Source organism: Rhinatrema bivittatum, chromosome 3, assembly GCF_901001135.1.
Source record: "Rhinatrema bivittatum chromosome 3, aRhiBiv1.1, whole genome shotgun sequence".
In the NCBI taxonomy this organism is placed as follows: domain Eukaryota; kingdom Metazoa; phylum Chordata; class Amphibia; order Gymnophiona; family Rhinatrematidae; genus Rhinatrema; species Rhinatrema bivittatum.
This window is the reverse complement of record NC_042617.1, coordinates 3,289,490-3,316,524: the sequence shown is the minus strand read 5'-3', so window position 1 is coordinate 3,316,524 and position 27,035 is coordinate 3,289,490. Positions and strand designations below refer to the sequence as shown.

At 47.3% G+C, this 27,035-nt stretch overlaps 1 protein-coding gene across 1 annotated transcript in view; it reads right to left on the bottom strand.

Moving 5' to 3' along the window:
• Positions 1 to 27,035, bottom strand: part of LOC115086658 (cullin-9-like) — a 582,584-nt gene that overhangs the window by 540,605 nt on the left and 14,944 nt on the right. Inside the window, exon 2 of the mRNA XM_029592817.1 lies at positions 6,187 to 6,792. Coding sequence (XP_029448677.1) covers positions 6,187 to 6,784 — 598 coding nt within the window. The 5' untranslated portion in view covers positions 6,785 to 6,792. The remainder of the gene's footprint in view (positions 1 to 6,186; positions 6,793 to 27,035) is intronic.

Here is a 27,035-nt window from a genome sequence, read left to right as displayed (position 1 = left end):
ACTCTCACATAGGCCATAGAGGTGGCCGGACGTCTCGCCTGAAGAAGGGTGGAAATGACCTGTTCGGAATAACCCCTCAAGCGTAAACGTCACCTCGCAAAAAACAAGCCACGAGAAAGAAGTGATCCTCCCGATCCAAAAATATGGGCCCTTGACTGAGCAGATGTGACAGATGGGCCAGCTGTAGCAGCCCTTCTAGAGCCAGGCGCACCAGATCCGTGAACCACGGATGGCGTGGCCACTCCGGCGCCACCAGAACCACACGTCTCGGGTGGAGCTCTATGCGACGGAGAAGGCATACCGGAGAATTCCCATGGGCCAGGGACACACGAGCGTGTCGATGTCCACAGAGCCCTGCTCTCGGTGACGGCTGAAGAAACGCCCTGTTTTCGCATTCACCCGCGCAGCCATCAGATCCAATTGAGGAGCTCCCCATCTGGCACAAAAGAGATTCCACGTTTAGAGAGACAACTTCCACTCTCCTGGATCCAGTTGCTGTCTGCTGAGATAATCTGCCTGCACGTTCTAAACTCCCGCAACATGCGACGCTGCAATGCCTCCTAGATGTCGTTCTGCCCAGGCCAACAGTAGACGGGCCTCTAGCGCCACCGCGGGGCTTCGAGTCCCGCCCTGTTGGTTGATGTATACTACAGTTGTCGCATTGTCGGAGAATACGCGCATCATCCTGCCCTGTATCCAGGGAAGAAAGGGCTGCAGAGCCAAATGTACCGCTCTCGTCTCGAGGCGATTTATGGACCAGGAGCCTTTCGTCGCCATCCAGAGCCCCTGGGCAGATTTGTCTGCACACGCTGCTCCCCAACCAGAGAGACAGGGATTGGTGGAGATTATCAGCCAATTCTGAGGGTCCAAATCCATTCCCCGTTCCAAATTGTCACGTGAGAGCCACCATGACAGACTGACTCTGGACTCCGGGAGCAGAGGCATTGGGAGGAGGAATTGCTCAGACACCGGACTCCACCGAGACAAAAGCGCACGTTGTAAAGGTCGTAAGCGAGCGAATGCCCAAGGGACCAAATCCAAAGTGGATGCCCGGAGCCCAGGACTTGAAAATGGTGCCACACCGTGGGAGTGCTCCTCCGAAGGAGGGAATGGATCTGAGTTTGTAACTTCGTTATGCGGTCCGCCGCCAGCAATACCTTGCCTCGCAAGGTATCGAATCGCGCTCTCAGGTAAATCAGCTGTTGAGCGGGCTCCAATTGACTCTTCTGCACATTGATTACCCACCTGAGTGACCTTAGGGTGAAAATCACCATGTGCACCGATCTCTCGCAGCCCTCCCGAGACTTCGCGTGAATCAACCACTTTGAAGCACAGAAGTCTCTGATGACTCAGTCGGATAGGTATATGCAAATACGCCTCCGTGAGGTCCAGGGAAGCCAGGAACTCCCCTTTCCGCACCGCAGCCACTACTATCCGCAATGTTTCCATTCAAAAGCAAGGAACCCGAAGGCAACAATTCACCTGCTGCAGATCTAGAATCGGGCAAAACGTGCCTTCCTTCTTGGGGACCACAAAGTATCCAGAGTACCGGCCCCGTCCCTGCTGCACCTCCGGAACTGTAACAATAGCGTTGAGGTCGAGAAGTCGTTGCAGTGTCACCCGGACCACCTCGCGCTTGCTGCTCGAGGCCACGTGGGACTCCACAAATACCTCCCGGACCGGACATGAGAACTCCAGTGCATAGCAGTCTCTGATCACTGCCAGGACCCAAAGATCCAAAGTGATTGTTGCCCATTCTGTGTAAAAGCTGGATAATCTGCCTCCGACAGCTTCAAAGACGGAATGGGTGCTCGTGGCTTCATTGGAAGAATTTACTGTTTCCGGCACTGAGGTTCCCAGAGTCCTTGCTGGAGCGGCGGCCACTGCAAAAGAACTGCTGGCGTCCCAGAGTCTGTTTGGAAGTAGAAGGCGCAGAATACCTGGGGCTCTATACCGGCGAGAGTCCTGAAAACGAGGCCGAGGTGGAAAAACCTTCTTGGAACATCTATCTTCTGGCAACCTACTGCCCTTGGACTCTCCGAGCAGCTTCACCAGCTTATCAAGGTCATCTCTGAACAGGAGCTTGCCTTTAAAGAGAAGGTTACAAAGCTAAAACTTTGAGGACAAATCCGCTGCCCAATTAGGCAGCCAAGAAAGCGATACGCCGCCACCACTGATACCATACTCCTAGCTGTTGTCCGCACGAGGTCATATAGTGCACCCGCCACATAGGCAATGCCCGCTTCTAAATGAGCGACCTGAAGCACTCCATTGCTACCAGAAGCGGAGGAGGAGGTGCAATCCATCAAGATCATCAGGATTCACGTCCCCTGGATCCGGAGTTAGGTCCGGGTCTACCACCGGAGGTGTCCCCGAGACTGCCGCAGCATCTGGACTCGATCCAGGTCTTGTAGCACTCGGAGGGAATCCCCAGGCTGAAGAGAGAGATCCCCCGGATGCTGATGCTGCTCCGAGCCGCGAGCCTTCTTCGCCAGAGGCACCGACAGGGTCCCTTGTAGGTCCGAGTCTCTTTGGCACCGTCTGCCTCCTAGCCAGGAAGGCTTGGTGCGTAAGTTGAATAAATTCCAGGAAAAAATCCTCCAGGTCCCCTTCTCCCTCAGCAGAATCACGTGGGGTGTCATTGCCCGCAAAATCTTCCCCCACGGGGTCAAAACAGGCAGGGAATCTTCTACAATTGACCCGCGGTGCACAGCAGTTCCACCCCCCACCCCTCCACAGGGGAGCTCGGTCCGCTCCGACGAGCCCTCCATGCCGGAGGAACAAGCCGAGCAAAGAGAAGCAGAGTTCAGCGCTTGGCCGCGCGCCCCCCAAGCCCGGCAGGCGAGTGATTTGGTGCGAGGGCCCATTAACTCGGCTGCTTAGCCACGCGGTCTGTGTGAGGGGAGAAAGGCTGCTGCCGGCAAAAAAACCGCGCGCTCCGTCGGCGCAGAAGACAAAAATCAAACGGGGAGAAAAGCCGCTGCCGGTAAAAAAACACACGCTCCGGAGTGGGAGCCAAAAATAAAACAAACAGCCCCCAGTCACAGCCGTGCTAAAAAGCGGCGAAAGCTGCAAAATAAATACACGGGCTGAAAGCTCAACTCACCCTTCTCCTCTGGAAACACCCCGGAGCCCCGGGCTAAGAGGGAACCCGCTACTCCAGGAACGGCTGGTATCGACAGCCCTGGCAACCCCACACCTTACTTCAAGGGGAAAGATGTCCGCCGGCTCAGCTCCTCTTACCTTTTTTTTTTTTAAATTTACAAGCACAAAAAAGGCAGTAGACAAGGGAGCAGCTATATCAGCTTTGGAGTTAAGTAACCAGGAGCCCCTGGCCTTTCACTTCCAAGAACCTGCGGGCAAAACACAGACAGGGGTGTCCAACCCCTCGGACGCCCGGCTTCCAGTGAGGGATGGCCCACAAAGGTGCCTAACACCTCAGGAAGCACAGCTGAGAGAAAGAAAAAAGAAAAATACGAACTAAAAATCAAATAAAAGTAGTCAGACTGCAGGTGTGCATCTGTACCACCCGCTGGAGTCAGAGAAATACTGAGGGACTGCAGGTGTGCATCTGTACCACCGGCTGGAGTCAGAGAGATACTGAGGGACTGCAGGTGTGCATCTGTACCACCGGCTGGAGTCAGAGAAATACTGAGGGACTGCAGGTGGCACCTCTACCATCTGCTGGAGTCAGAGAAATACTGAGGGACTGCAGGTGTGCATCTGTACCACCCGCTGGAGTCAGAGAGATACTGAGGGACTGCAGGTGTGCATCTGTACCACCGGCTGGAGTCAGAGAAATACTGAGGGACTGCAGGTGTGCATCTGTACCACCCGCTGGAGTCAGAGAGATACTGAGGGACTGCAGGTGTGCATCTGTACCACCGGCTGGAGTCAGAGAAATACTGAGGGACTGCAGGTGTGCATCTGTACCACCGGCTGGAGTCAGAGAAATACTGAGGGACTGCAGGTGTGCATCTGTACCACCGGCTGGAGTCAGAGAGATACTGAGGGACTGCAGGTGTGCATCTGTACCACCGGCTGGAGTCAGAGAGATACTGAGGGACTGCAGGTGTGCATCTGTACCACCGGCTGGAGTCAGAGAGATACTGAGGGACTGCAGGTGTGCATCTGTACCACCCGCTGGAGTCAGAGAGATACTGAGGGACTGTAGGTGTGCATCTGTACCACCGGCTGGAGTCAGAGAGATACTGAGGGACTGCAGGTGTGCATCTGTACCACCGGCTGGAGTCAGAGAGATACTGAGGGACTGCAGGTGTGCATCTGTACCACCGGCTGGAGTCAGAGAAATACTGAGGGACTGCAGATGTGCATCTGTACCACCGGCTGGAGTCAGAGAGATACTGAGGGACTGCAGGTGTGCATCTGTACCACCCGCTGGAGTCAGAGAGATACTGAGGGACTGCAGGTGTGCATCTGTACCACCGGCTGGAGTCAGAGAGATACTGAGGGACTGCAGGTGTGCATCTGTACCACCGGCTGGAGTCAGAGAGATACTGAGGGACTGCAGGTGTGCATCTGTACCACCGGCTGGAGTCAGAGAAATACTGAGGGACTGCAGGTGTGCATCTGTACCACCCGCTGGAGTCAGAGAGATACTGAGGGACTGCAGGTGTGCATCTGTACCACCGGCTGGAGTCAGAGAAATACTGAGGGACTGCAGGTGTGCATCTGTACCACCCGCTGGAGTCAGAGAGATACTGAGGGACTGCAGGTGTGCATCTGTACCACCGGCTGGAGTCAGAGAGATACTGAGGGACTGCAGGTGGCACCTCTACCATCTGCTGGAGTCAGAGAAATACTGAGGGACTGCAGGTGTGCATCTGTACCACCCACTGGAGTCAGAGAGATACTGAGGGACTGCAGGTGTGCATCTGTACCACCCGCTGGAGTCAGAAAGATACTGAGGGACTGCAGGTGTGCATCTGTACCACCGGCTGGAGTCAGAGAGATACTGAGGGACTGCAGGTGGCACCTCTACTATCTGCTGGAGTCAGAGAGATACTGAAGGACTGCAGGTGTGCATCTGTACCACCGGCTGGAGTCAGAGAGATACTGAGGGACTGCAGGTGGCACCTCTACCATCTGCTGGAGTCAGAGAGATACTGAAGGACTGCAGGTGTGCATCTGTACCACCCACTGGAGTCAGAGAGATACTGAGGGACTGCAGGTGTGCATCTGTACCACCCACTGGAGTCAGAGAGATACTGAGGGACTGCAGGTGTGCATCTGTACCACCGGCTGGAGTCAGAGAAATACTGAGGGACTGCAGGTGTGCATCTGTACCACCCGTTGGAGTCAAATACTGAGGCGCTGCAGGTGGCACCTCTACCATCTGCTGGAGTCAGAGAGATGCTGAGGGACTGCAGGTGTGCATCTCTCGTTATGTAGCAGTGCCCAAAGTTTTGTTCTCTGACTCCACCTGCCCGTAGGGATACACAACCCACTTCTCTGGACTGATCCTGTACGTACTGGGAAACTCAGTTATTCTCATTTATATGAACCCATACATGTTCTTGGCTGCTTTATCTATGGGCAGTGGTTAATGACAGACTAAAACTGTTAGTATATATGTAACAAGTCCATACCTGTGGCAAGCTTTAATGCGTTCAGGATTTTTGTTAACTAAAAAGCTTTATTTTCTGCTATTTTGTAGGAATAAATGTGAAAAACTGCACCATTTAAACCCTCCAACTCTTCCTGCTAAGCCTGCTTTCTCCCCACAGCAGGACATTCAGTGGCAATCTGTACCTCTATTTCCAGGACAGGCACGATTCCCACAGACTGCACCTTTGTATACAAGGCAAGAACATTTCATATCACCTCATTGCAGCCTAAGTGCTCGTCATTTAAACTATAACTGAAAGGATGTGTTCTGACGTTCCCTCCCCACCGGTGCTTCCCTGCGCATCTTCCCACCGCTAGCAAGCTCCCTCCTGTGACGTGGGATGCCAGCGCTCTCAGCACCCCCTGCAAGCTCTCGTCTGCGTCATGTGACGGCAACGCTCCCAGCGCTCCTTGGCAGCTCTCACCTCCAGCACTGGAAGTCCCCCGGTCAGCTCTCACCTGTTTCGTGTTCACAGCATCCCCGGGGGCAAGCTCCCTCACCTGTGCTTTGTGATCAGGATGCTCTCAGCACTGCCCTGCCCTGGCAAGCTCTCTCACCTGCATCATGAGATGCCAGCGCCCGCAGCATTTTGCCAGCACTCCTACGGATTTGCTTCTCCTCGTTACACAGCATCTTCATCAGCAAATCCAGGGCCCCAGTCTCTCTGAACACGCCTGCCAACGAACCGATGCTGGCATAGGCACTGAGCACATGGATGGTGTTCAGGATGGAAGACTCAGGGCCACTGCTCTGGGTCATCTGCTTAGTGGCACGCTGTACCAAGGTCCGGACATCATTTTTCATGTCCTGCAGTGCCTCCTGGTCCAGCGGCACATGAGCGGGAAAGGCACTGGGAGTTGCCTCCTCCTTCATCCACTGCCCTTCTGGCTTCCGCTTCCCCAAGAGAGTGGGGCAGTTCGCATAAACTTCCTCGGCTGACATCCACATCAAGATGTGCTCCGCTTTGCTCTCTGTGGATGCAGTAGTCCCATTCTCTCCCACCTTCTCGTCCAGGCTGCAGATGCTCCAGCGAATCAGGTACTCTGTGTGCCCCTCGTGGTTGCAGCGCTGGCGAATCAGTTCCTCCGGGTACGCCTGCAGCTGTGGCCCTAAGTGAACTAACAGGTTCCCATTTCTCCTTTCTCCTGCCATCATGGAAGCACCTGCAAACCAAAATGGGAAAACAGGATAGATAAGACACTGTCCAAGGTTCGGGGAGGGGGTTGAGCGAGAAAAACTGGTTGGACAAACGGATGGGGGGTTTGAATAAAAGGAATTGATGGAACATAGTAGAGGTGAGCGGTTTGAGAGAGAGAGAGTGGCGGGACAAGTTGAGAGGGTCAAGAAAGATATGGGTGGGACAAATGAGGGCGGCTGAGAGGGAGAGATACGATTAGTGTGGTAGAGAGACTGTGCAGCAGGATGTGGGGGGTCTGAGAGCGACTGTTGGGACAGGATGGGGCTAAGGGGTTTGAAAGAGACTGGCGAGATAGGGTTGAGAGGAACTGGAGACAGGAGAGGGAGCTTTTGAGAGAGAGAGAGAGACTGAGGAGGACAGGGAGGAGAGATATGAGAGAGACTGAAAGGGATAGGGAAGGAAGATGACAGAGACACAGGAAAGACAGAGTAAAGAGGGGGTTTGAGAGGAACCACTACTATTATTTATTCATTTTAATACATATTTATAAGTGATATATTGTGCTGTGGATGTTTACACTCTAACCCAATTAGAACAAGTTCCATTGTATAATGCAGGCTATAAAACATTTTAAATATAATAAATACTTACCGTATTTTTCACTCCATAAGAAGCACCTAGGATTCTGTTCCTGGGCATCTGTGCGTCTTATGGAGCAAATTAGGGGAGTGCATAGAATTTTTTTTTACCTCGTTTCATTTTTGGGTCTGGGGAGGGCCATTTCAGTCTACTCCCTGGATCAGGCAACTTTTATCATTCTCTTTCGTGGGAAAAAAAACAAAACAAAACAAAACCCCACCCCAACCCTTCAAATTTAATTAACTTCAACCCTCCACCCTCCTGACTCCCCCACCCAAGACTTGCCAAAAGCCTCTGATGGTCCAGCGGGGGTCCCGGGAGCGATCTCCTGCTCCTGGGCCGTCGGCTGCCAGTAATCAAAATGGCGCCGATGGTCCTTTGCCCTTAATATGTGACAGGGGCTACCGATGCCATTGGTCGGCCCAGTCACATGGTAAGAGCAATGGACAGCCCATGCCAAGATGGTGCCAGATCAGTCCAGGCAAGTGGAATGTACCCAAGTTCCCCTACACCGGGCGGGAACCCAAAAGCCCGCTCACAGAACACTAAAAAACTCGCCTCCCCCGGCGTCCACACATCTAAGCTATGCTTGGTCAAAGTGTGAAGAGACAACCAAGTGGCCACTCTACAAATCTCCTGTGGTGATACCAAATGACACTCCACCCAAGAGGTTGCCTGCGCTCTAGTCGAATATGTCTGCAAACCCTCCGGGGCAGTCCAGCCCTTACAGAGATAAGTCGAAAAAATAATTTCCTTCAACCAACGAGCAATAGTGGCTTTAGAAGCCTTAGTTCCTTTCTTTGCACTTCTGAACAAGACAAAGAAATTATCTGACCACTGGAAGCCATTAGTGATCTTACGATATTGCAACAGAGTCCGATGAACAACCAGGAAATACAGATCCCTCACCTGTTGTCCCTCCCCAGCCAAACTAAGGGAAAGCCAGAAGCTCTACCGTCTGGGTTGAGATGGAAAAATGAAATAACCTTCGACAAAAACTAGGGTACTGACCGCAAAGACACATCATAGTCTGAAATGTGCAGAAATGGTTCTCTATAAGACAAAGCCTGAAGCTCAGAAATCCTTCTGGCCAAACAAATCGCTACCAGAAACACCGCTTTTAAAATAAAGTCATAAGAACATAAGAAATTGCCATGCTGGGTCAGACCAAGGGTCCATCAAGCCCATCATCCTGTTTCCAAGAGGCCAAAACCAGGCCACAAGAACCTGGCAATTACCCAAACACTAAGAAGAACCCATGCTACTGATGCAATTAATAGCAGTGGCTATTCCCTAAGTATAACTGATTAATAGCCATTAATGGACTTCTCCTCCAAGAACTTATCCAAACCTTTTTTGAACCCAGCTACACTAACTGCACTAACCACCTCCTCTGGCAACAAATTCCAGAGCTTTATTGTGTGTTGAGTGAAAAAGAATTTTCTCCGATTAGTCTTAAATGTATTACTTGCTAACTTCATGGAATGCCCCCTAGTCCTTCTATTATTCGAAAGTGTAAATAACCGAGTCACATCTACTCATTCAAGACCTCTCATGATCTTAAAGACCTCTATCATATCCCCCCTCAGCCGTCTCCTCTCCAAGCTGAACAGCCCTAACCTCTTCAGCCTTTCCTCATAGGGGAGCTGTTCCATCCCCTTTATCATTTTGGTTGCCCTTCTCTGTACCTTCTCCATCGCAACTATATCTTTTTTGAGATATAGTTGCGATGGAGAAGGTACAGAGAAGATATACCTTCAAAAACACCTTCTGCAGCAGTTCAAATAGAGGGCCACATAGACCATGTAACACCAAGTTTAAGTTCCAAGGACACATACTCCGCCCCGGAGGTTGCAGATGCTTGGCTCCCTTGAGAAATTGTATATCATCTGAGAAATAGCCTTCCTTGCAACTTTCCCCAAAAGCATCCCAAGGCTGCCACCTGGACTCGAGGCAAATTATAGGCGAGACTCTTAGACAAACCTTGCTGTAAAAAAGGCCAGGATGTGCGGAACATCCACCCATAACGTATCCAGACCTTCCTCTACATACCAAGACTCAAACACTCTCCACACCCTGACACAGGTTAGCATTGTAGCAGATCTCCATTCCTGGAGCAACATAGTACCCTTTTGATCTTAAATGTCTCCTCTCAAAAGCCAAGCCATGAGACAAAAGCAATCCACCCGATCCAAGAAGATAGGTCCTTGCCTGAGCAGGCCTTGAAGATAAGCCAACTTGATGAGCCCATCCACGGTGAGATGAATCAGATCCACAAGCCACAGCCACTGCGACCACTCCGGCCAACACTACTCTGCCTGGATGTCGCTCTATGCGCCTTAAGACTTGCTCTACAAGAGGCTACAGAGGAAACATGTACAGCAGGATCCCTATCGGCCATGGAAGAACCATAGTGTTGATGCCTTCAGCTATTGACTTTCTTCTGCGACTGAAGAATCTCCTTGAGCTTTGTCATTGCTGCACAATGCCATCAAATCCAGTTGGAGATTGCCCCATCTGGCCCAGATGAGGTCCCAGGCCTCCATCGAACTCTCATTCCCCCAGGTCCAACTGCTGCCTGCTAAGATAATCCCCCTCTAAATTGTCCACTCCTGCAACAATGAGATGCCGCAATCCGTTGTAGGTTCTGCTCCACCCAGACAAATAATTCCTGGGTCTCCAGAGCCGCTCCTTGACTCTTCATCCAGCCTTGACGATTGACATATGCCACCATTGTTGCATTGGCTGAGAACGCTCTCACCATTCAACCCCGAACCTAAGGATGGAACATGCTCAATGCTTTGCGAATCGCCCCATTTTCAATTGCTAGATCAGGTCGCTTCTACTGGTGACCTCCACCCTTGACAGACCACCCCAGCCTGTCATCCGTGGTCACCACCACCCAGTCCAGGACCTCCAGATCCACCCCCTTCTCCAAATTGGGTAGCAACAGCCACTACGAGAGACTGGATCTGGAGGCCAATGAAACTCCTCCAACAATGGATTCCAACGGGACAGATATGCCCTCTGAAGGATGCACGTGAGCAAAGGCTCATGGTAATAAATCTAGTGTAGGCACCATAGAACCCACAAACTGCAGGTAGTCCCAAGGCCCTGGGCACTGGCATGCATAACAATCAGGTCACCTGCGACTGCAACTTCAGAATCCTCTCTGAGGTAAGAAACACCTTGCCCAGTCGAGTGTCGAATCTCACCCCCAAATACTCCAATGACTGGCTCAGAACAAGATATCTCTTTGCTAGGTTCACAACCCAGCCCAGGGACCATAACATCTCCAGCACCCTTTGAACAGACCAGCCACATTCTATTTCTGACTTCGCCCAGATAAGCCAGTCGTCCAGATAAGGGTGAACCATAACCCCCTTCTTTTGCAAGGCAGCCACCCCACTACCATCACCTTTGTGAAAGACCTCGGAGCTGTTGCTAACCCGAAAGGCAGGGCACAAAACTGGAAACGCTACCCCAGCACTATGAAGTGAAGAAATCTCTAATGCTCCACGTGTATAGGGATGTGTAGATTGGGTTCCATTAATTCCAAAGAGGCCAGAAATTCTCCCTAGCGAACCGCCGCTATCACTCTTCGAAACGTCTCCCTATGAAGCATGGAACTTGCAGAGCTGCATTGACTCTCTTCAGGTCAAGAATGGGCTGAAAATTTCCTTACTTCTTGTGAACCTCGAAGTAAATCTAGTACCTCCCTTGACCCTGCTCCTTTGCTGGAACTGGAACGATAGTGCCTAACCTCCGAAGTCGAAGCAACATATCCAGGACCACCTCTTGCTTGCTGCAGGACGTGCAATAAGACTCCATGAAGGCTTCCCTGACGGGGCAAGAAAATTCTAAAGTGTAGCCATCTCTTATCTCTAGAACCCACTGGTCAGAGGTGATCCTAGTCCAATCCCTATAGAATTGTGTCAGGCATCCCCCGACTGCTTCTCTGAAAGAGTGGACCGATGTGGCTTCATTACTACCTCCAGTACCCTGACAGGCACCATCCCTGGAAGGTCTTTGGGAACCCCAAAAGGACTGCTGTCTTCCAGATTCTTGCTTCTGCAATGTCGACGAAAATTCTTATTGGGAAGAAAACACCTCACATCCCAGAAACAGGAATGAGCAGGAAAGGTCTTCCTGCCGCTCTTATCTTCTGGCAGCTTGTTTCCCTTCGACTCACCCAACTGCTTCATTAACTGCTCCAGGTCCTCTCTAAATAGCAGCTTTCCTTTAAAGAGGAGATTGCAGAGCTGAGACTTGGACTACATATCTGCTGACCAATTCCGTAACCATAGATGGCGTGCTCACACTGCTGATTCCACGTTTCTGGCCAAAGTTCGAATCAAATCATATAACGCATTGGCAACATATGCAACCCCAGCTTCTAACTGGGCTGCCCCCTTCAAACCGTCAGAAGAAACCGCAGTCTTCTCCTGGGCTTTCTGCACCCAGCGCAAACAGGCCCTTTGCATCAGGTTACCGCAAGTCGCCACTCAAAGGCTTAAGACCGAGACCTCAAATGTTCTCTTCAACTGGGATTTCCAGTTTCCGGTCCTGAGCATCCTTTAGCGCAGCAGACCCCTCGACCAGGATGGTTATCTTCTAGGAGACCGCCAACACCAAAGCATCTACCTTGGGCAGCAGCAAAGCTGCAAAATATCCTCAGTTAAAGAATATAACTTTGCCATCTTCTTGGCCACCTTCAGACCTGCTTCCAGGGCATCCTACTCCTGATTCCCCAGTTTCTTAACCTTCTTGAGGAGCAGAAAAGCCGGAGGACCTCGGAGGCCATCCAGCACCTGATCCACTCCATTATCAGATTTCTCCTGCAGAACCTTAATACCCAGTTCCTTCAAGATGTAGGAATAAGGGGTCTCAACTCCTCTTTGCAAATCAGCCAGATGACCCGCAGGTCACCCCCCTCTCCTCAGGGTCAGACAAACCTCTAGTTCCATTACAGTTCTTCCCTGACATATCATTAGTTGGATCATCTCCAGGATCATCCTCAGGATCAGCATTTGTCGAATCCTCACCTGGATCATCCTGCAAGCCATTGGAATCATCCAATTCTATATTTCCAGTAGGATGGCTAAGACTCAACCGGAGAAGCAGGTCCCCCAATCTCCTGGCTAGGAACCCTCTAGACCTCTTTGGGTTCCGCTGCAATTTCTGACTCAGGGGCCGCTTACCCCCTGCACCTTTCCTGGTCAAATAGGCCTTGTGCAGACAAAACCCGTAGAGAATTCCTCTCTATTACTGCCCTCACAATCTGGCGCCCCCAGAATTTCTTCCCCCCCCCGATCCTCAACCCTGGCTTGTACTGCTGGAGAAAAGGGGGGAGCCGAAACTCAAGGCTCCCGAGAAGGCACCTGCTGCCTGCCATGTGCAGTCCTCCTGCCTGTAGAGGCAAAATCTCACCCAGAGGTCTCCCTGACAGGACCCTGAGATCGGGTATCTCTCCTGTCAGCTGCCGGCCCTAAGGATTGGCCCTCCTGTCCCACAGCACAAAACGCAGCCAAGTTAAGCTGCGAGCAGCTGACGCCAAAGGCCCAAGTTTTGGTGTGGTCCAAAGTTGGCACCATTAAGGAGCACAAGTGGCGCGGTCGGCTTTTCCTGCATTGACAACCTTCCAACGGCCGCAGCGCGAGTCACCTCAGTGACTGCCCCACAAACCACACAGCACCACTCACAGGCTATTCTATCCCCTAAGCAGCAGCCTGCAACGCCTTAGGCTGGCAGTACTTACACTGCAAACTCCCTTCTTTCCTTTTTTTTTTTTTCAAAGATACAGTCAGGTACAAAAACAAACAGAAGAAAGATTTACTTCCTTGCTGCTGGCTGCTCGGGGAAGAAGACCTCAGGGAAAGGAGGGAACCAGAATCCTGGCTTTCCAAGTTTGAATTTACCAATTTGTTTTTTCACAAAAGAAATAAAGAAACGGTAGTAACCTTTGGGGTCATAACATATTCAAGAGGGAGGACAATCTCAGGCATATTAGGATATCCAAGGAGAGAACATATAGCATATCTTCAATTAACTATTTTACTTTTATCACATAGAAACTGCGTCAGTTGAGAGGGAAGATAGAAAAGAAAAGAATTCCCTTTATATTTAATGTAACATTTACAGGGAAATTTGAGCATAAAATATGCCCCTATTTGCAAGACCTGAGGTCTAAGTAATAAGAATTGTTTCCTTTTCTTTTGTGGTGTTTTTGATTCGTCCAGGTAAATCCATGAAGGATTCTAGCTGGTGTTTAAAAAAGAGTTTTAACACCCATTCCTTGTCCGGTTCCAAAGCAAATGTCACAATCACGTTTGCAGGCATTGCTTGTACTTCGTCCGATGTTTCCAATAAATCAGTAATATTGAAACCAGTGGCGGTAGCTACTTCTCCCCCTGGATCTTCACAAATCTGCTTCACTTTTTTGAAGGAGTTAATAAACATGTGGATAAAGGTGAACCGGTAGATATAGTATACTTGGATTTTCAGAAGGCGTTTGACAAAGTTCCTCATGAGAGGCTTCTAGGAAAAGTAAAAAGTCATGGGATAGGTGGCGATGTCCTTTCGTGGATTGCAAACTGGCTAAAAGACAGGAAACAGAGAGTAGGATTAAATGGGCAATTTTCTCAGTGGAAGGGAGTGGACAGTGGAGTGCCTCAGGGATCTGTATTGGGACCCTTACTGTTCAATATATTTATAAATGATCTGGAAAGAAATACAACGAGTGAGATAATCAAATTTGCAGATGACACAAAATTGTTTAGAGTAGTTAAATCACAAGCAGATTGTGATAAATTGCAGGAAGACCTTGTGAGACTGGAAAATTGGGCATCCAAATGGCAGATGAAATTTAATGTGGATAAGTGCAAGGTGATGCATATAGGGAAAAATAACCCATGCTATAATTACACAATGTTGGGTTCCATATTGGCTAAAATGTTAATATTCTTTCTTTAATTTCCTCCCCTTTCAGATCCTAGTTATTTTTCCTTGTTTTTTGTAACTTCCTCACATCCTAAATATTGTTACAATGTTTTTATTTGTTAAGTTTCTTATTATTTTTGATGTCGAATTGGAAAATGTTCTACCATGTTACTCTCTGCAGTTATTCACATTGTTAATTGTAAACCGGGTTGATGTGATTCATATCATGAAACTCGGTATAATAAAAATAATAATAATAATAATAATATTGGGTGCTACAACCCAAGAAAGAGATCTAGGTGTCATAGTGGATAACACATTGAAATAGTCGGTGCAGTGTGCTGCGGCAGTCAAAAAAGCAAACAGAATGTTGGGAATTATTAGAAAAGGAATGATGAATAAAACGGAAAATGTCATAATGCCTCTGTATCGCTCCATGGTGAGACCGCACCTTGAATACTGTGTACAATTCTGGTCGCCGCATCTCAAAAAAGATATAATTGCGATGGAGAAGGTACAGAGAAGGGCTACCAAAATGATAAAGGGAATGGAACAACTCCCCTATGAGGAAAGACTAAAGAGGTTAGGACTTTTCAGCTTGGAGAAGAGACGACTGAGGGGGGATATGATAGAGGTGTTTAAAATCATGAGAGGTCTAGAACGGGTAGATGTGAATCGGTTATTTACTCTTTCGGATAGTAGAAAGACTAGGGGGTACTCCATGAAGTTAGAATGGGGCACATTTAAAACTAATCAGAGAAAGTTCTTTTTTACTCAACGCACAATTAAACTCTGGAATTTGTTGCCAGAGAATGTGGTTCGTGCAGTTAATATAGCTGTGTTTAAAAAAGGATTGGATAAGTTCTTGGAGGAGAAGTCCATTACCTGCTATTAAGTTCACTTAGAGAATAGCCACTGCCATCAGCAATGGTTACATGGAATAGACTTAGTTTTTGGGTACTTGCCAGGTTCTTGTGGCCTGGATTGGCCACTGTTGGAAACAGGATGCTGGGCTTGATGGACCCTTGGTCTGACCCAGTATGGCATTTTCTTATGTTCTTATGGGGGTTCCAGAATATTACACTGTACTTCTCCAGTAAGATTCTCTCTTGATTTTCTTCCAAGTGTTACACAGAATGCTCGTACTAATGGTGGAATAATTTCCACTAGGTATTTGTTAAACATATCTCTGGGTAAAATATGTGGTGCTCTTGGAAAATTCACCAGGTGGAGATTCCTGCCTTTCATAACATTCTCCATATTCTCCATTTTGCTCAACAAAGTCATATTATCTTTAACCAAAAGATCATACTTGGACTTATTTGAATTCACGGATACCTTTATTTCAGAAGTTTGCTGATTTAGTACCTTAGCTGTGTTTTCCAATATTTTTAATCGGACTTCATGGTTCTCCAATTTTACAGCTATTGATTCTAGATGTTTAGGAATCAAGTTTCCCAGACCTTCAATTGCCTCCCAAAACGATTCAAGTGTTATTGGAAGTGGTTTTGCCAAAGTAAATCTAGGACTTATCTTTTGAGGTATTGAAGAGCTGCCAGGTGTGCTCAACCTGAATTCTCCTACGTCTGGTCTGCTGGTGACCTCCTCGTGCCTTCTAGGCACGGCGTTCAAGCCATCTCCTCCCAGAAACAAACTCCCTGCCTGGCTTCCCTCTCCATCTGCAGCTTCGGCAGTCGGCATAACCAGGTTCTCATCCGGGTCTCTCAGCATGGCTGGGTTCGTCAGCACCTCCCTCACCATCGGGGACAGTGTTGTATCTGAGTCCGGCAGGGAACACAACTCCTCCTCCATGGTTCTCTGCCTCAGTGACTCTACTCCCAATGTTTGGGCTCCACGAAGGATGTGGGCATCCATAGGGCCAGTCCGAGGCATCTCCGGGAGAGCCCCAGGGTGAGCTTTCTCCATAGCCCGCCTTTTCCTGGCAGAATGGAGCATTTAGAACGAAAGATTCCAGGAAATTTCTCAGAGTTAAAATCTCCACGGCTTCCGATGCTACCATATCAGCGCCATCTTGGAACTCCAGCTTTGCAGATGTCTAACAATAAATACTGCTCTCAGATGAGCGTCTGATGCAGCCAAGGCCTTCACTTAATGAGCCTTGATAGAGTCTGTGATCTGGATGCCTGCTAGGGCATAACAATGGGCACTACAGTCTGCTAGCCAGTTGGACAATGTTTGTTTAACTACTGCTATGCCCAGACGGTTAAGATTGTAAGAGACGAAAAGCTGGGAGGCCTGACGATGTGGCAGAGTTCTTTTTCTGTAGTACGCCAAGACTGTTTTATAGTTTAAGGAATAAAGGGCTTTTCACATTCATGTGCATGTAAATAAGACAATGGCTTGATTAATATGAAAAGCCAATATTATCTTTGTTATAGAAATTTTGGGTGGGTGTGGAGAACTACATACAAGAAGAGTAATGAACTAAAGTCTGGAGCTCAATGACTCTTCTGGCTGACATGATTGCAAATAGGGAAATACCTACAGTACCTGAATGTAAACAGATGTGATATCTCAGATCGAATGTCGGTATATAAAAAAAATAAATAAATAAAATAAAATAAAATCTGAGAGAAGCAGATTCCAATGGCTCAAAAGGTGGCTTCATTGGTTGTACCAGAACCACATTCAAATCCCATGGAACAGGAAGTTTGACAACTGCCATAAGTATACACGAACTTGGATCCCAATAGAAGAGTGAAAACTGGCCTACCCTCAATTTAGTAGTAGGCTGCTATGGCACTGAGATGCATTCTCACTGCTGAGGTACTGAGATCTGAGGAAGACAGAGAGAGCAAGTAATTAAGCAGGTATTTTGGTTCATATGCAAATGGGTCCAAGGAAGTCTGTAGACACTAAGTTGAGAACTGCTCCCGTGGAGAATGGCTGCCTAGCTTGAGAGCGCCCACCTCAACCCGAGTATATCTACAGTGAATCCACACCATCAGTGCAATTTTCTGGGTTTACAACACCGCATCTTTTTGCTAATATCCCCTCAATGGCTTCTAAAAGGAAAATGGCAGATTTAAAGCAGATTTCCTATACTAAAAGCACGTTGGAAACAGCTAAGGAAAATGGCGAGCAGGCCGCAATGGAGTCGGGTGAGCATGCGGTGGAAAATGATCAGTCTAAGGGGCTATCTGATATTCCAACACGAGATGAATTGTCGGGATGGTTAATGGACATACGATCAGATGTGAAGCAACTTAAAATTGAGCTTCCTGGCCTCCATGTCAGAGATAAGAGAAGACGTGGCTGCTCTAGGATCTCATGTAGATGAGATCGATATGTGAATGGAAGGCCAAGAGGACTCTCTCTGGAAACTGCTAACACATCAAATGGCATTGCAAGATGAGCAGGCATTACTTGTAGAGAAATTGGAAGATTTAGAAAACCACACAAGAAGGTGTAATCTAATGATCCGTAGCGTGCCAGAGGCGCCAGAATATGCTGTGTAATGGTGGCTGCAGCCTCCAACAATTCAGAATTGGAGCCAGGGAGGTTGAGTGTACAAACTGAGCAAGCACATAGATCACTGGGGACTAAAATAGCTAACAGGGCCCGGGACATTGTCGTATGCCTGTACAGCTACAAATCTAAAGAACAGATAATGGCAGTTGCAAGGAAGAACAATGAATGGATGTGGGAAGGACATAAACTCACTGTGTACAATGCTTGGCATCCACTATGCTACAAAAGCGGTTTAAGCTGAAGGCAGTGACTGCATCCTTCCAATTGGAAAATATCCGCTATAGGTGGACCTTCCTGTTTGGTCTCTCCTTCACAGTGGGCAGTGTTGCTTACAAAGTCAAGCAACACTGCCTTTGGAGGCAGAAAAGGCCTTCAAGCTTTTTCATTCTGTATGTGATAGTTCTATTCATTGACAATGTATTGTTTACGTAATGTTATATTAATAAAAATTGTCAATTACAAAAAAAAAAAATAAGGCCTTCAAGCAAGTTAATTTGCCAATAGATTTCCAAGTGCAGAAAGCAGGTGCAGATCCTGTTAAAGTTGATGCGATACCAAGATGGCAGCGGGCTGGTAACCGTTGGAGGTTGGAGTGACAAACAGCTACTATCTGCTCAGGTCCTGCTGAAAAAGGCTGACACGGCGGACACTGCTTTTGCAGACTTTAGAGCTTGATTCTGATTTTCTGCAGAGTACTGATTTCTCAACCTTGTAATGCTGAACTACTAAAAGCCTAGTAACTGCGATGAAGCTAAATCGTTAGAAAACAATGACTAAATGTGGGTTCCTTTGTAAGGTTTGACATGCTATAGGGTTGTGGGGATGTCCCGTTGGGTTAGCTTTTCACACAGTGTGGCTAGCCCCCCCCCCCCTTTGATGCGAGAGGTCCACTGTGGGGGAGAAGTGGATGGAGTAATGGGTGGGAGGAGGGGGGGGCGGGTTTATTTTCTTCACTGTCACTGTGCGATGGCAATGGAAGAGGTCCTCCTCCCTTAGAAAGGACGTGGAGCTGCACTTTTATAATTTACCACTCTAACAAGTGCTGCAATGGCATTACGGATTTTATCCCTTAATCCGTTTTCCTTAAGGGGTTGAATACATAAGGAAAACGGAGCCTTCTACTGCGAGATTTGCTATCATAAAACTGCAACAGCGCTAATTCAGGAGACCCATGTGAAATGCCAGCATGAGCATGTTTTATCATTTGCACAATATCCTCACAAGAATCTGTCTGCTTGTACACAAGGGGCAAATATGTGGGAGGAAGCATCTTTATCTTATGCAGTCTCGCCTATGAATCCCTTATGCATTTCTCAGATCCGCACGGTCAGTACTTATTATTGAAGCTCATAATTGTGGGGAAACTTTCACTATTATTAATGTTTATGCTCCTATCTCCGATCAGTGTACTCTTCTGAAATCGCTGTGGGGGATTCTTGAATGTCATGCAGAGGGCATGTTAATATGGGGAGGGGATTTTAAGTTCATTCGGAATCCTAGGTTAGATACCTCGCGGGATAATGGGACTCCTAGCTCATCGGTTAGGAAAGGGTTATCTTCTCTGAGGGCTCATTGGGGACTTGTGGAAGTATGGCGGCAACGTCATCCTACCTCTAGATCTTACACTTTCTTTTCGGTCCCACATGGGTTGTACTCCCATGCAGACTATTTCCCAAAAGACAAATTGCTACAGAATAGAATACAGGAGGTGGGGATTGATGATATAACTATTTATTTATTTTAACATATTTATATACCGTTTTTACAAATGGAAGTTTTAGCAAAATGGTTCACAAAGATAATGTAAAGCCAAACAATTTTAAAAAGAATAAAAATTACACAAATTCGGTATAATAAACAATCAAAGTAAACAAATTTTATAAAATTAAATGGACTCTTAATATAGAAAGAAAGACTTGTGCCAATCAATTACCCTAAAAAATAGGGAAAGAAAAAAGTGGGGGGGGGAGTAAATAATTATCTAAGGAAAAAAGAGGGGGAGGGGTGAATAATTTTATGGTGTTAAGAGAGCACGGGCGAAGGGGAAGAATACTAAAGGGGGTAGGTAGGGTTGCATAATTAGTATTATTACTGTGTATTTGATGGAATATTGAATGCTAATTGAAACAGGTATGATTTTAGAGATTTTTTTTAAATGTAATGGATTTGATAATAAATGGAGTGGATTAGGTAATGAATTCCAGAGGGAGGGTCCTGCTACTGAAAACGCTTTCCTTCTGGTATTATCTAGTCTTGCTAATCGTGGTGATGGAATGGCTAATAGATTTTGTGTTAGAGATCTTAAATGTCGAACGGGTTTGTAGATACGGAGCATAGAACAGAGCCAGGTAGAAGAAGAGTTGCATATTAAGCTGTGAATAATAGTGAGTACTTTATATTGTATCCTGAATTTCATGGGTAGCCAATGGAGGGATTGCAGAGTCGGTGTAATATGATTTCGAAGAGAGCTGCCGGATAAGATGCGAGCTGCAGCGTTCTGAACTAATTGTAAAGAATGAATTGTGCAATCAGGTAAACCTAGGTAAAGGGCATTGAAATGGTCCAGGCCAGAGAAAATTAGTGACTGTAGAATAGTTCGGAAAGGGCGGAGACGTTTTAAAAGTTGTAATTTGAAAAATGATTTTCTAGTCACTGAAGAAATGTGGTGTTTCATTGATAGATCTGTGTTTATGATAACTCCTAGACATGGTCAGCCACGCCCCCGTCTGGTTGGCAATCTGTTTTAGAGATGATGATTCTGGGCAGAGAGTCTGCCATCAGGGTGAAGAGCTATGCAGAGCTCTCCCGGCGGGCGAGGCTGACGGAATACTTCCTGATGAATGCTTTGCCCACTATTACAGCAGGCACCCTCTGGGAGGGCTCTAAAGCTGTTAGGAGAGCTCTCCTAATTGCACAAGCCTCATACTGTAAGAAGTTGAAAGAGAGGTCAAGGCTTAAATTAACTGATAACATTTCAGAGTTGTCGCAACTACACATAAGAGCTCCGTCGGCAAAGATATTTAAACAGCTAACTGCGGTGCGCAATGAATTAGCATTCTTAGATTCAGTATACATAGCCCACAAGCCTGAGTTAACTTAGCGGATAATAAGGCTAGCAGACTCTTAGCAAGAAACCTAAAAGCTCTTTCTGCCCAGAATACAATCGCCAAAATTAAAGATTGTAGTGGTAAGATGGTAACAGTGTCAGCTGCCATAAGGGAGTGCTTTTCTGATTTTTATGTTTCCTTATATTCTAAAACCTCCTCAATAGCCACAGCAGGCATTGTAGAGTACCTATCCTCGTTTCACTCCCCTCTCTATCAGATGCCCAGCAACAGTACTTGGTCGCCCTGATCAGTACACCAGAAGTAATTACTACAAGAGGTTTGCCTCTGTGTTGGTGGGTCCCCTAACTGAATATTTTAATAGCATTAAGGATTTGGGCCTGCATTTCAAATCATTCTAACACAGCTGGTATTTCAATCATCGCAAAGCCTGGCCGCGATCCTATTCTCTGTGGCTCCTACTGTCCAATATCACTTATTAATGTGGACCTTAAGATCTTAGCAGGCGCTTGAACTGGGTCATTCCAGGGTTGGTACATATGGACCAGGTGGGATTTATATCCCAGCGCATGGTAGCTGATAAGGCCAATACAGTAAGGAGCGGTAGGAAGAGCTGCGTTAGTGCCGGGCGCACCTGCGGTTGCCGCACGCACAGTCCGGCTCACCTACCGCTCGATCCCGTATTGAAATGTCATGCAAATGCAAGCTCCGTCCAAGAAGCGTCCGTAAAGCGTTAGGCCCGCGCAACCCATTTTACTGTATAGAGCGCTATACAGTATCCTGGGTGCACGGGCCTAACGCTTCACGCCACGCTGGTATCTGACATTTGAAATGACAGGTACCAGGAAGTGGACGGTTCTCCTACACTCGGGATTGCCAGTCCTCTCTCCCCTCCTCCCGAAGCAAGGCGCAGGGAGAGGGGAGAGAGGACTGGTGAAACGACATGTAAAGTGTAAAGCAACGAAGCGACCTACTTTTCTTGCAGCCCTCCTCCAGAGACGGACCACGGCTCCCCTGCCTCCCGGGGGGCAGCTGGCGGCGAAAGCGGCCCCGCCGGCGAAGATGGATGCCTGCACGGGCGAAAGTGGCCCCTGTGCGTGCAATTTGGCCACTCAAGACGTGACGTCACATGCCGTGACGCCACACGTCGTGACGTCACGTCTTGAGCGGCCAAATTGCATGCACAGGGGCCGCTTTCGCCCGTGCAGGCATCCATCTTCGCCGGCAGCTGCCTCCGGGAGGCAGGGGCGCCGCGGTCCGTCTCCGCCGCGGTCCATCTCCGGAGGATCCATGATCGCTGGAGACTCGTTGATTTGCTTGCAAACCACAAATGCTTCCCTTCCAGGAGGCAGGGGAGCCGCGGTCCATCTCCGGAGGAGGGCTGCAAGAAAAGTAAGTTGCTTCGTTGCTACTTTTTTTTTTTTTTTTTTTTGCTTTTTCGAATTTTCGATTTTTCCGCTTTCGTTGCTTCGGGAGGAGGGGAGAGAAGGCTGGGGCTGCCCTGGAGACCAGCACCCATGGACGCGGCCAGGGCAGGTGAGCAGGGGCTGGGGGAAAGTTTGCCACCTACCCTTACCCCTGCCTCTAACGCAGGGGTAAGGGTAGGCGGTAAATTAGCAGGTTAAATGCGCGGCAAAACTGCAGGTTAAAAAAGCGATAGTCAGGGCGCGCGTTACTGTATGGGAGGGAATAGCTAATTCGATCGTTTACATCTAATATACATGCCGCGGGCGGAAGGGGTTACCCGTTGATTTAAAGAAACGGTAAGGATGGGTTAAAGGGGATAGTGAATCGCGGGTTGGACTAACGCGGCCAAATTGTGAGTAGAAAGCGGGTTAGAAGCAGGGTAACCGCGGCCGCACTTTACTGTATTGACCTGAAGGTTAGAAACGTTACTGATATTCTTTGGTGGCTCAGTAAGGAAAAGATCCCTTTATTACTTTCCTTAGATGCCGAGAAAGCGTTCGACATGGTTCACTGGCCTTTTCTTTTTTATAAGCTTAGAAAATGCGATTTGGCCCCTTTTTTTATGTCTTGGATCCACTCTCTGTATTCTAATCCTAAGGCCTGCGTTAGTTTTTCAGTGGAAAGAGCATATCCCCGCCCCATTTTGTTCTATTCCTTGAACCTTTTGCTTCTAGAATACGTGGAGCTGCTAGGATTACGGGTGTGCGGCTGGGGAACATGCATCTTAAGTTATTGTTGTTTGACGACATTTTATTTACACTAATCAACCCCATGGCTTCTTTGAGGGCTGTTACCTCTGAGCTGAAGTTATTTGGGGCAACCTCGGGATTTAGGGTTAATTTTGATAAGTCAGAGATTCTAAATGTAAAACTTTCTGACAGTGAGGTTTCACCTATTAAAGAAGCTTTTCCCTATAAGTGGGCGAAAACCTCGTTAAAATATTTAGGGATACAGATTGGGTCTAATGTGTGGGATCTTTTCTCGCTAAATCACCATCCCTTGGTAAAGAAATTAGAAAAAGGCCTGCATAGGTGGGACAGAGAACAGTTCTCCTGGCTAGGGCTTGTCACTTATTGAAATGAACATACTACCCAGGTTTTTGTATCGGTTTATCACCTTGCCGGTATTTATAATCTTCTGCTATCCTCCAATCCTGGCAAAGGAAAGTCTTTGATTTTATCTTGAAGAGGCATCCACCATGGGTTTCCCACTCTATTATGTACTAACCCAGGATTAAGGGAGGTCCAAGGGTACCCAGCCTTGCCTGGTACTATGCAGCTGATATGCATAGGCAAATTTCTGTTAAACAATGGGTAAGGTTTGAGCAATGTTTAGTGGGAGGGATGCCCCTAGCTGCAATGCCATGGCAGCCCCGACATACCTGGGGTACGTATAATGCTCTGCCCCTAGCCCTACACACCACGCTACTGGAGTGGGCTAAGTGGAAGCCACGCTTAGTGGGGAATAGGGATTATTTTTATATTTCTCACCTTTTTCACAATAGAGCTTTTCCAGCAGGGTTCCAGAATGTGGCATTTCGGGATTGGCAGGCCCAAGGTATCCAATGCATTGAACATATACTAGCTGGGAGCTCCCTTGTGTCTATTAATGAGCTGCACGACCGTTACCAGCTGGATCGCGTGAATATTCTAGCATATGCTTCGCCATTATGTGATGTCTAAGGAAGTTTCAGGATCTCTAGTTCTGGGTAAAACCTTATTTGAGCATTTATGTATAGAAGTGGACAAGAAGCAAGGGTTGGTCTTCAAGATATATGCTTTAGTTTTTGGATTGAGTAGGGAATCTCTTCCTTACACCAGGGCTAGTGAAGTCGATTTGGGGATTATTTTGGCGCCAGAAATGTGAGACCAGGTGTTTTTATCCACAAGTAAATGTTCTATCTCTGCCCTATTACAGGAAAACTGCTATAAGCTCCTAAGGTGATGGTGTCTTTCACCATCCAGATTACACCGTATGTACCCCGAAGTTAATAAACATTGTTGGAGGAATTGTGGTGGAGTGGGTACCTTTTTTCATATATGGTGGGATTGCCAAAAGATCTCTATATTTTGGAGCAGAGTACTACAGGGTTTAAGAAATGCTGGTCTGGTGCTACTTAATGTGCCTTCCCTGAGTCTAGATAAATACCAACAGCGGTTTAGTCAACAAGAAGAGGAATCGGACAGCTGCAGCACGTATGCAAACCAAACTTGTCTGAGCCATGCTGGAGCAATTATTCAGACAGGCCCAGTCCTTTTTGCACAATCCTGCTGATCAATACAATCATTGGAAAAGCAAACATGAGATATACTCCTGAGCGGACAATGGGAAGAATGGCACCAAATCTTTCCACTTTTCTGTTTTCCTCTGATGCGGTCTATGGCTAGAAGACCCCATAGACAGAGCAGGGGCCGTTTGTGTGGAAGAAATACTCTTTTAAAGCAATCTGCTAACCTGTTGGAGGTTCCTGAAAGGTGGTTACTTGCAGGACATGATGTTTGCATGTCCATTCCTATATCTTTATCACTTTCTGGCAGAGGTTCCATGACCCCTGTGCCACCTTCTTTGTTCACACAGAACATGGCTACTTGGTTGACGGTTTGAATGAGCACACTTTCCTTGGAGGAGATGCATACCTGATTCTAGTGAGTTGATCTGAATTGTCTATGAACCACCAAGTTCCTTGAGTTTGGAGGGGGGCCTGGGTGGCTCGCCATCCCACTGTGGAAGTGTCCATTGCCAATGCTACTTGGTGAGGAAGCAATCAAAGTGCTGCTCCCCTCTTGGAAAATCAAGGATTGTAGCCACTAGCGAAACTCCTGTTTCATGCCTTGTGAGAAATCCACCAAAATCTTCAAGGGCTGACTTATTTGGTTCCACTGGGAAGCAGAGGTTCTCCTGTAAGAGTTGCATGTCAAGGTGGGTCAGTGGAACTACAAAAATTACTGCCGCAAAGTGTCCCAGAACAACCAGAATGTCTCTGGCTATATCTGTTTTCAGCAGTCGATATATAGTATCTGAGTGCGTTCACCCGGTCTGACAGCAGGGAGGCCTTTCTTGTAGGGAATCTATCCAGGCTTCTATGAAGTTTTTACTCTGGGTGGGAACTAGAATCAATTTTTCAAAGTTCACAAGGAAACCTAATGACTGCACTAGTTAATTTGACTTCGGCAGGAAGGTGAGAAATGCTTTCCGAGAAGCCACCGTCACTAGCCAATCGTCTAGGTATGGGAAGACCTGGATGCCCCAATAACGAAAGTATCCTGTGTCAACAGCTAGGCATTTGCTGAAGACCCTCAGTGCTACTGATAGTCCACAGGGGAGTACATAAGAACATAAGAAATTGCCATACTGGGACAGACCAAGGGTCCATCAAGCCCAGCATCCTGTTTCCAACAGTGGCCAAGCCAGGTCATAAGAACCTGGCAAGTACCCAAAAACTAAGTCTATTCTATGCTACTGGTGCTAGTAATAGCAGTGGCTATTTTCTTTTTTTTTTTTTTAATTGTAATATTTATTTTTATCAACAAATAAAGCAATTGTTGTACAATCACAGTGTTCGTCATCACTTACATATAATGTTATACAACAAAAAAGGCATTAAAAGCAGTTAATCCCCCCCCCCCCCCCCCCACTTGAATAAACAGTTGTTATAGCTAGTGGGAGTTTTCTAATCCAAATATAATCCAACTATCTATAATAAATTTTCTAGGCGCATATACAATTAACAGAGACAAGCACAGCCGGCTTACAGAATTTGTGTAGAAGCATTCTTTGCCTGCCACTTACAAAAAGGATTCCAAATCTTATGAAACTTAGCTGGTGATTTTTAACCGCTGTAAGTTTACATAAAAAAATATGTCTTATCAATTCTATCTATAATTGTCCAGGATTGGGATATTGCTTGATTTCCAAAATAAGGCTAATTCACAATGAGCAGATAATATAATTTGGTAAGAGACCACTCATGAGCAGGTAAGTCTAGTGATAAATTTAATAATGCATAAATGGGAGTTAGTAGTACTTGATGGCCTCTGACCTCTTCTATAAAGGTAAACACTGCCTTCCAAAAGAGGGCTATTCTAGGGCAGCCCCACCATAAATACCAGAAAGTGCCCCCTCACCACACAATTTCCAACATAGATCATTTGTATTGGGGAGAAACCTATGTATGCGGACTGGCGTGAGATGCCACCGTAAAAGAATCTTGTAGCTATTCTTAGATAAAGTAGCAGATATGGAGCTCCGCTTTATATATTGATAAATTAAGTCCCACTCTTCAAAATGTCTTCCTAAATCTTTTTCCCGGGCTTCAACAAAAATTGCCTGAGAACGCAGGGCAGGACAAAGGAACCCATACAGATTAGAAATCATCCCACCCCCATTAACCACTGAGTTCCACCAATGTTCAAATTGAGTTTTCCCCCCGACTCAGATCCTACGTCACCTTTTCCACTGCCAAAAAGTGTCGTAATTGTAAATAATAAAACAGATCTCTATCTCGCAGATTTTATTTCTCTTTCAAGTCCAAAAATGATAAAGGCCCCCTCCTGTCCCCATATATTTTCTTTTTTTCCCCAAAGTATTTTATTAAACAAATCAGTTCAGCCATAACAAGGAAAACCAACAATGGTACATCCAATCAAATAATACAAGCCACAGCAGG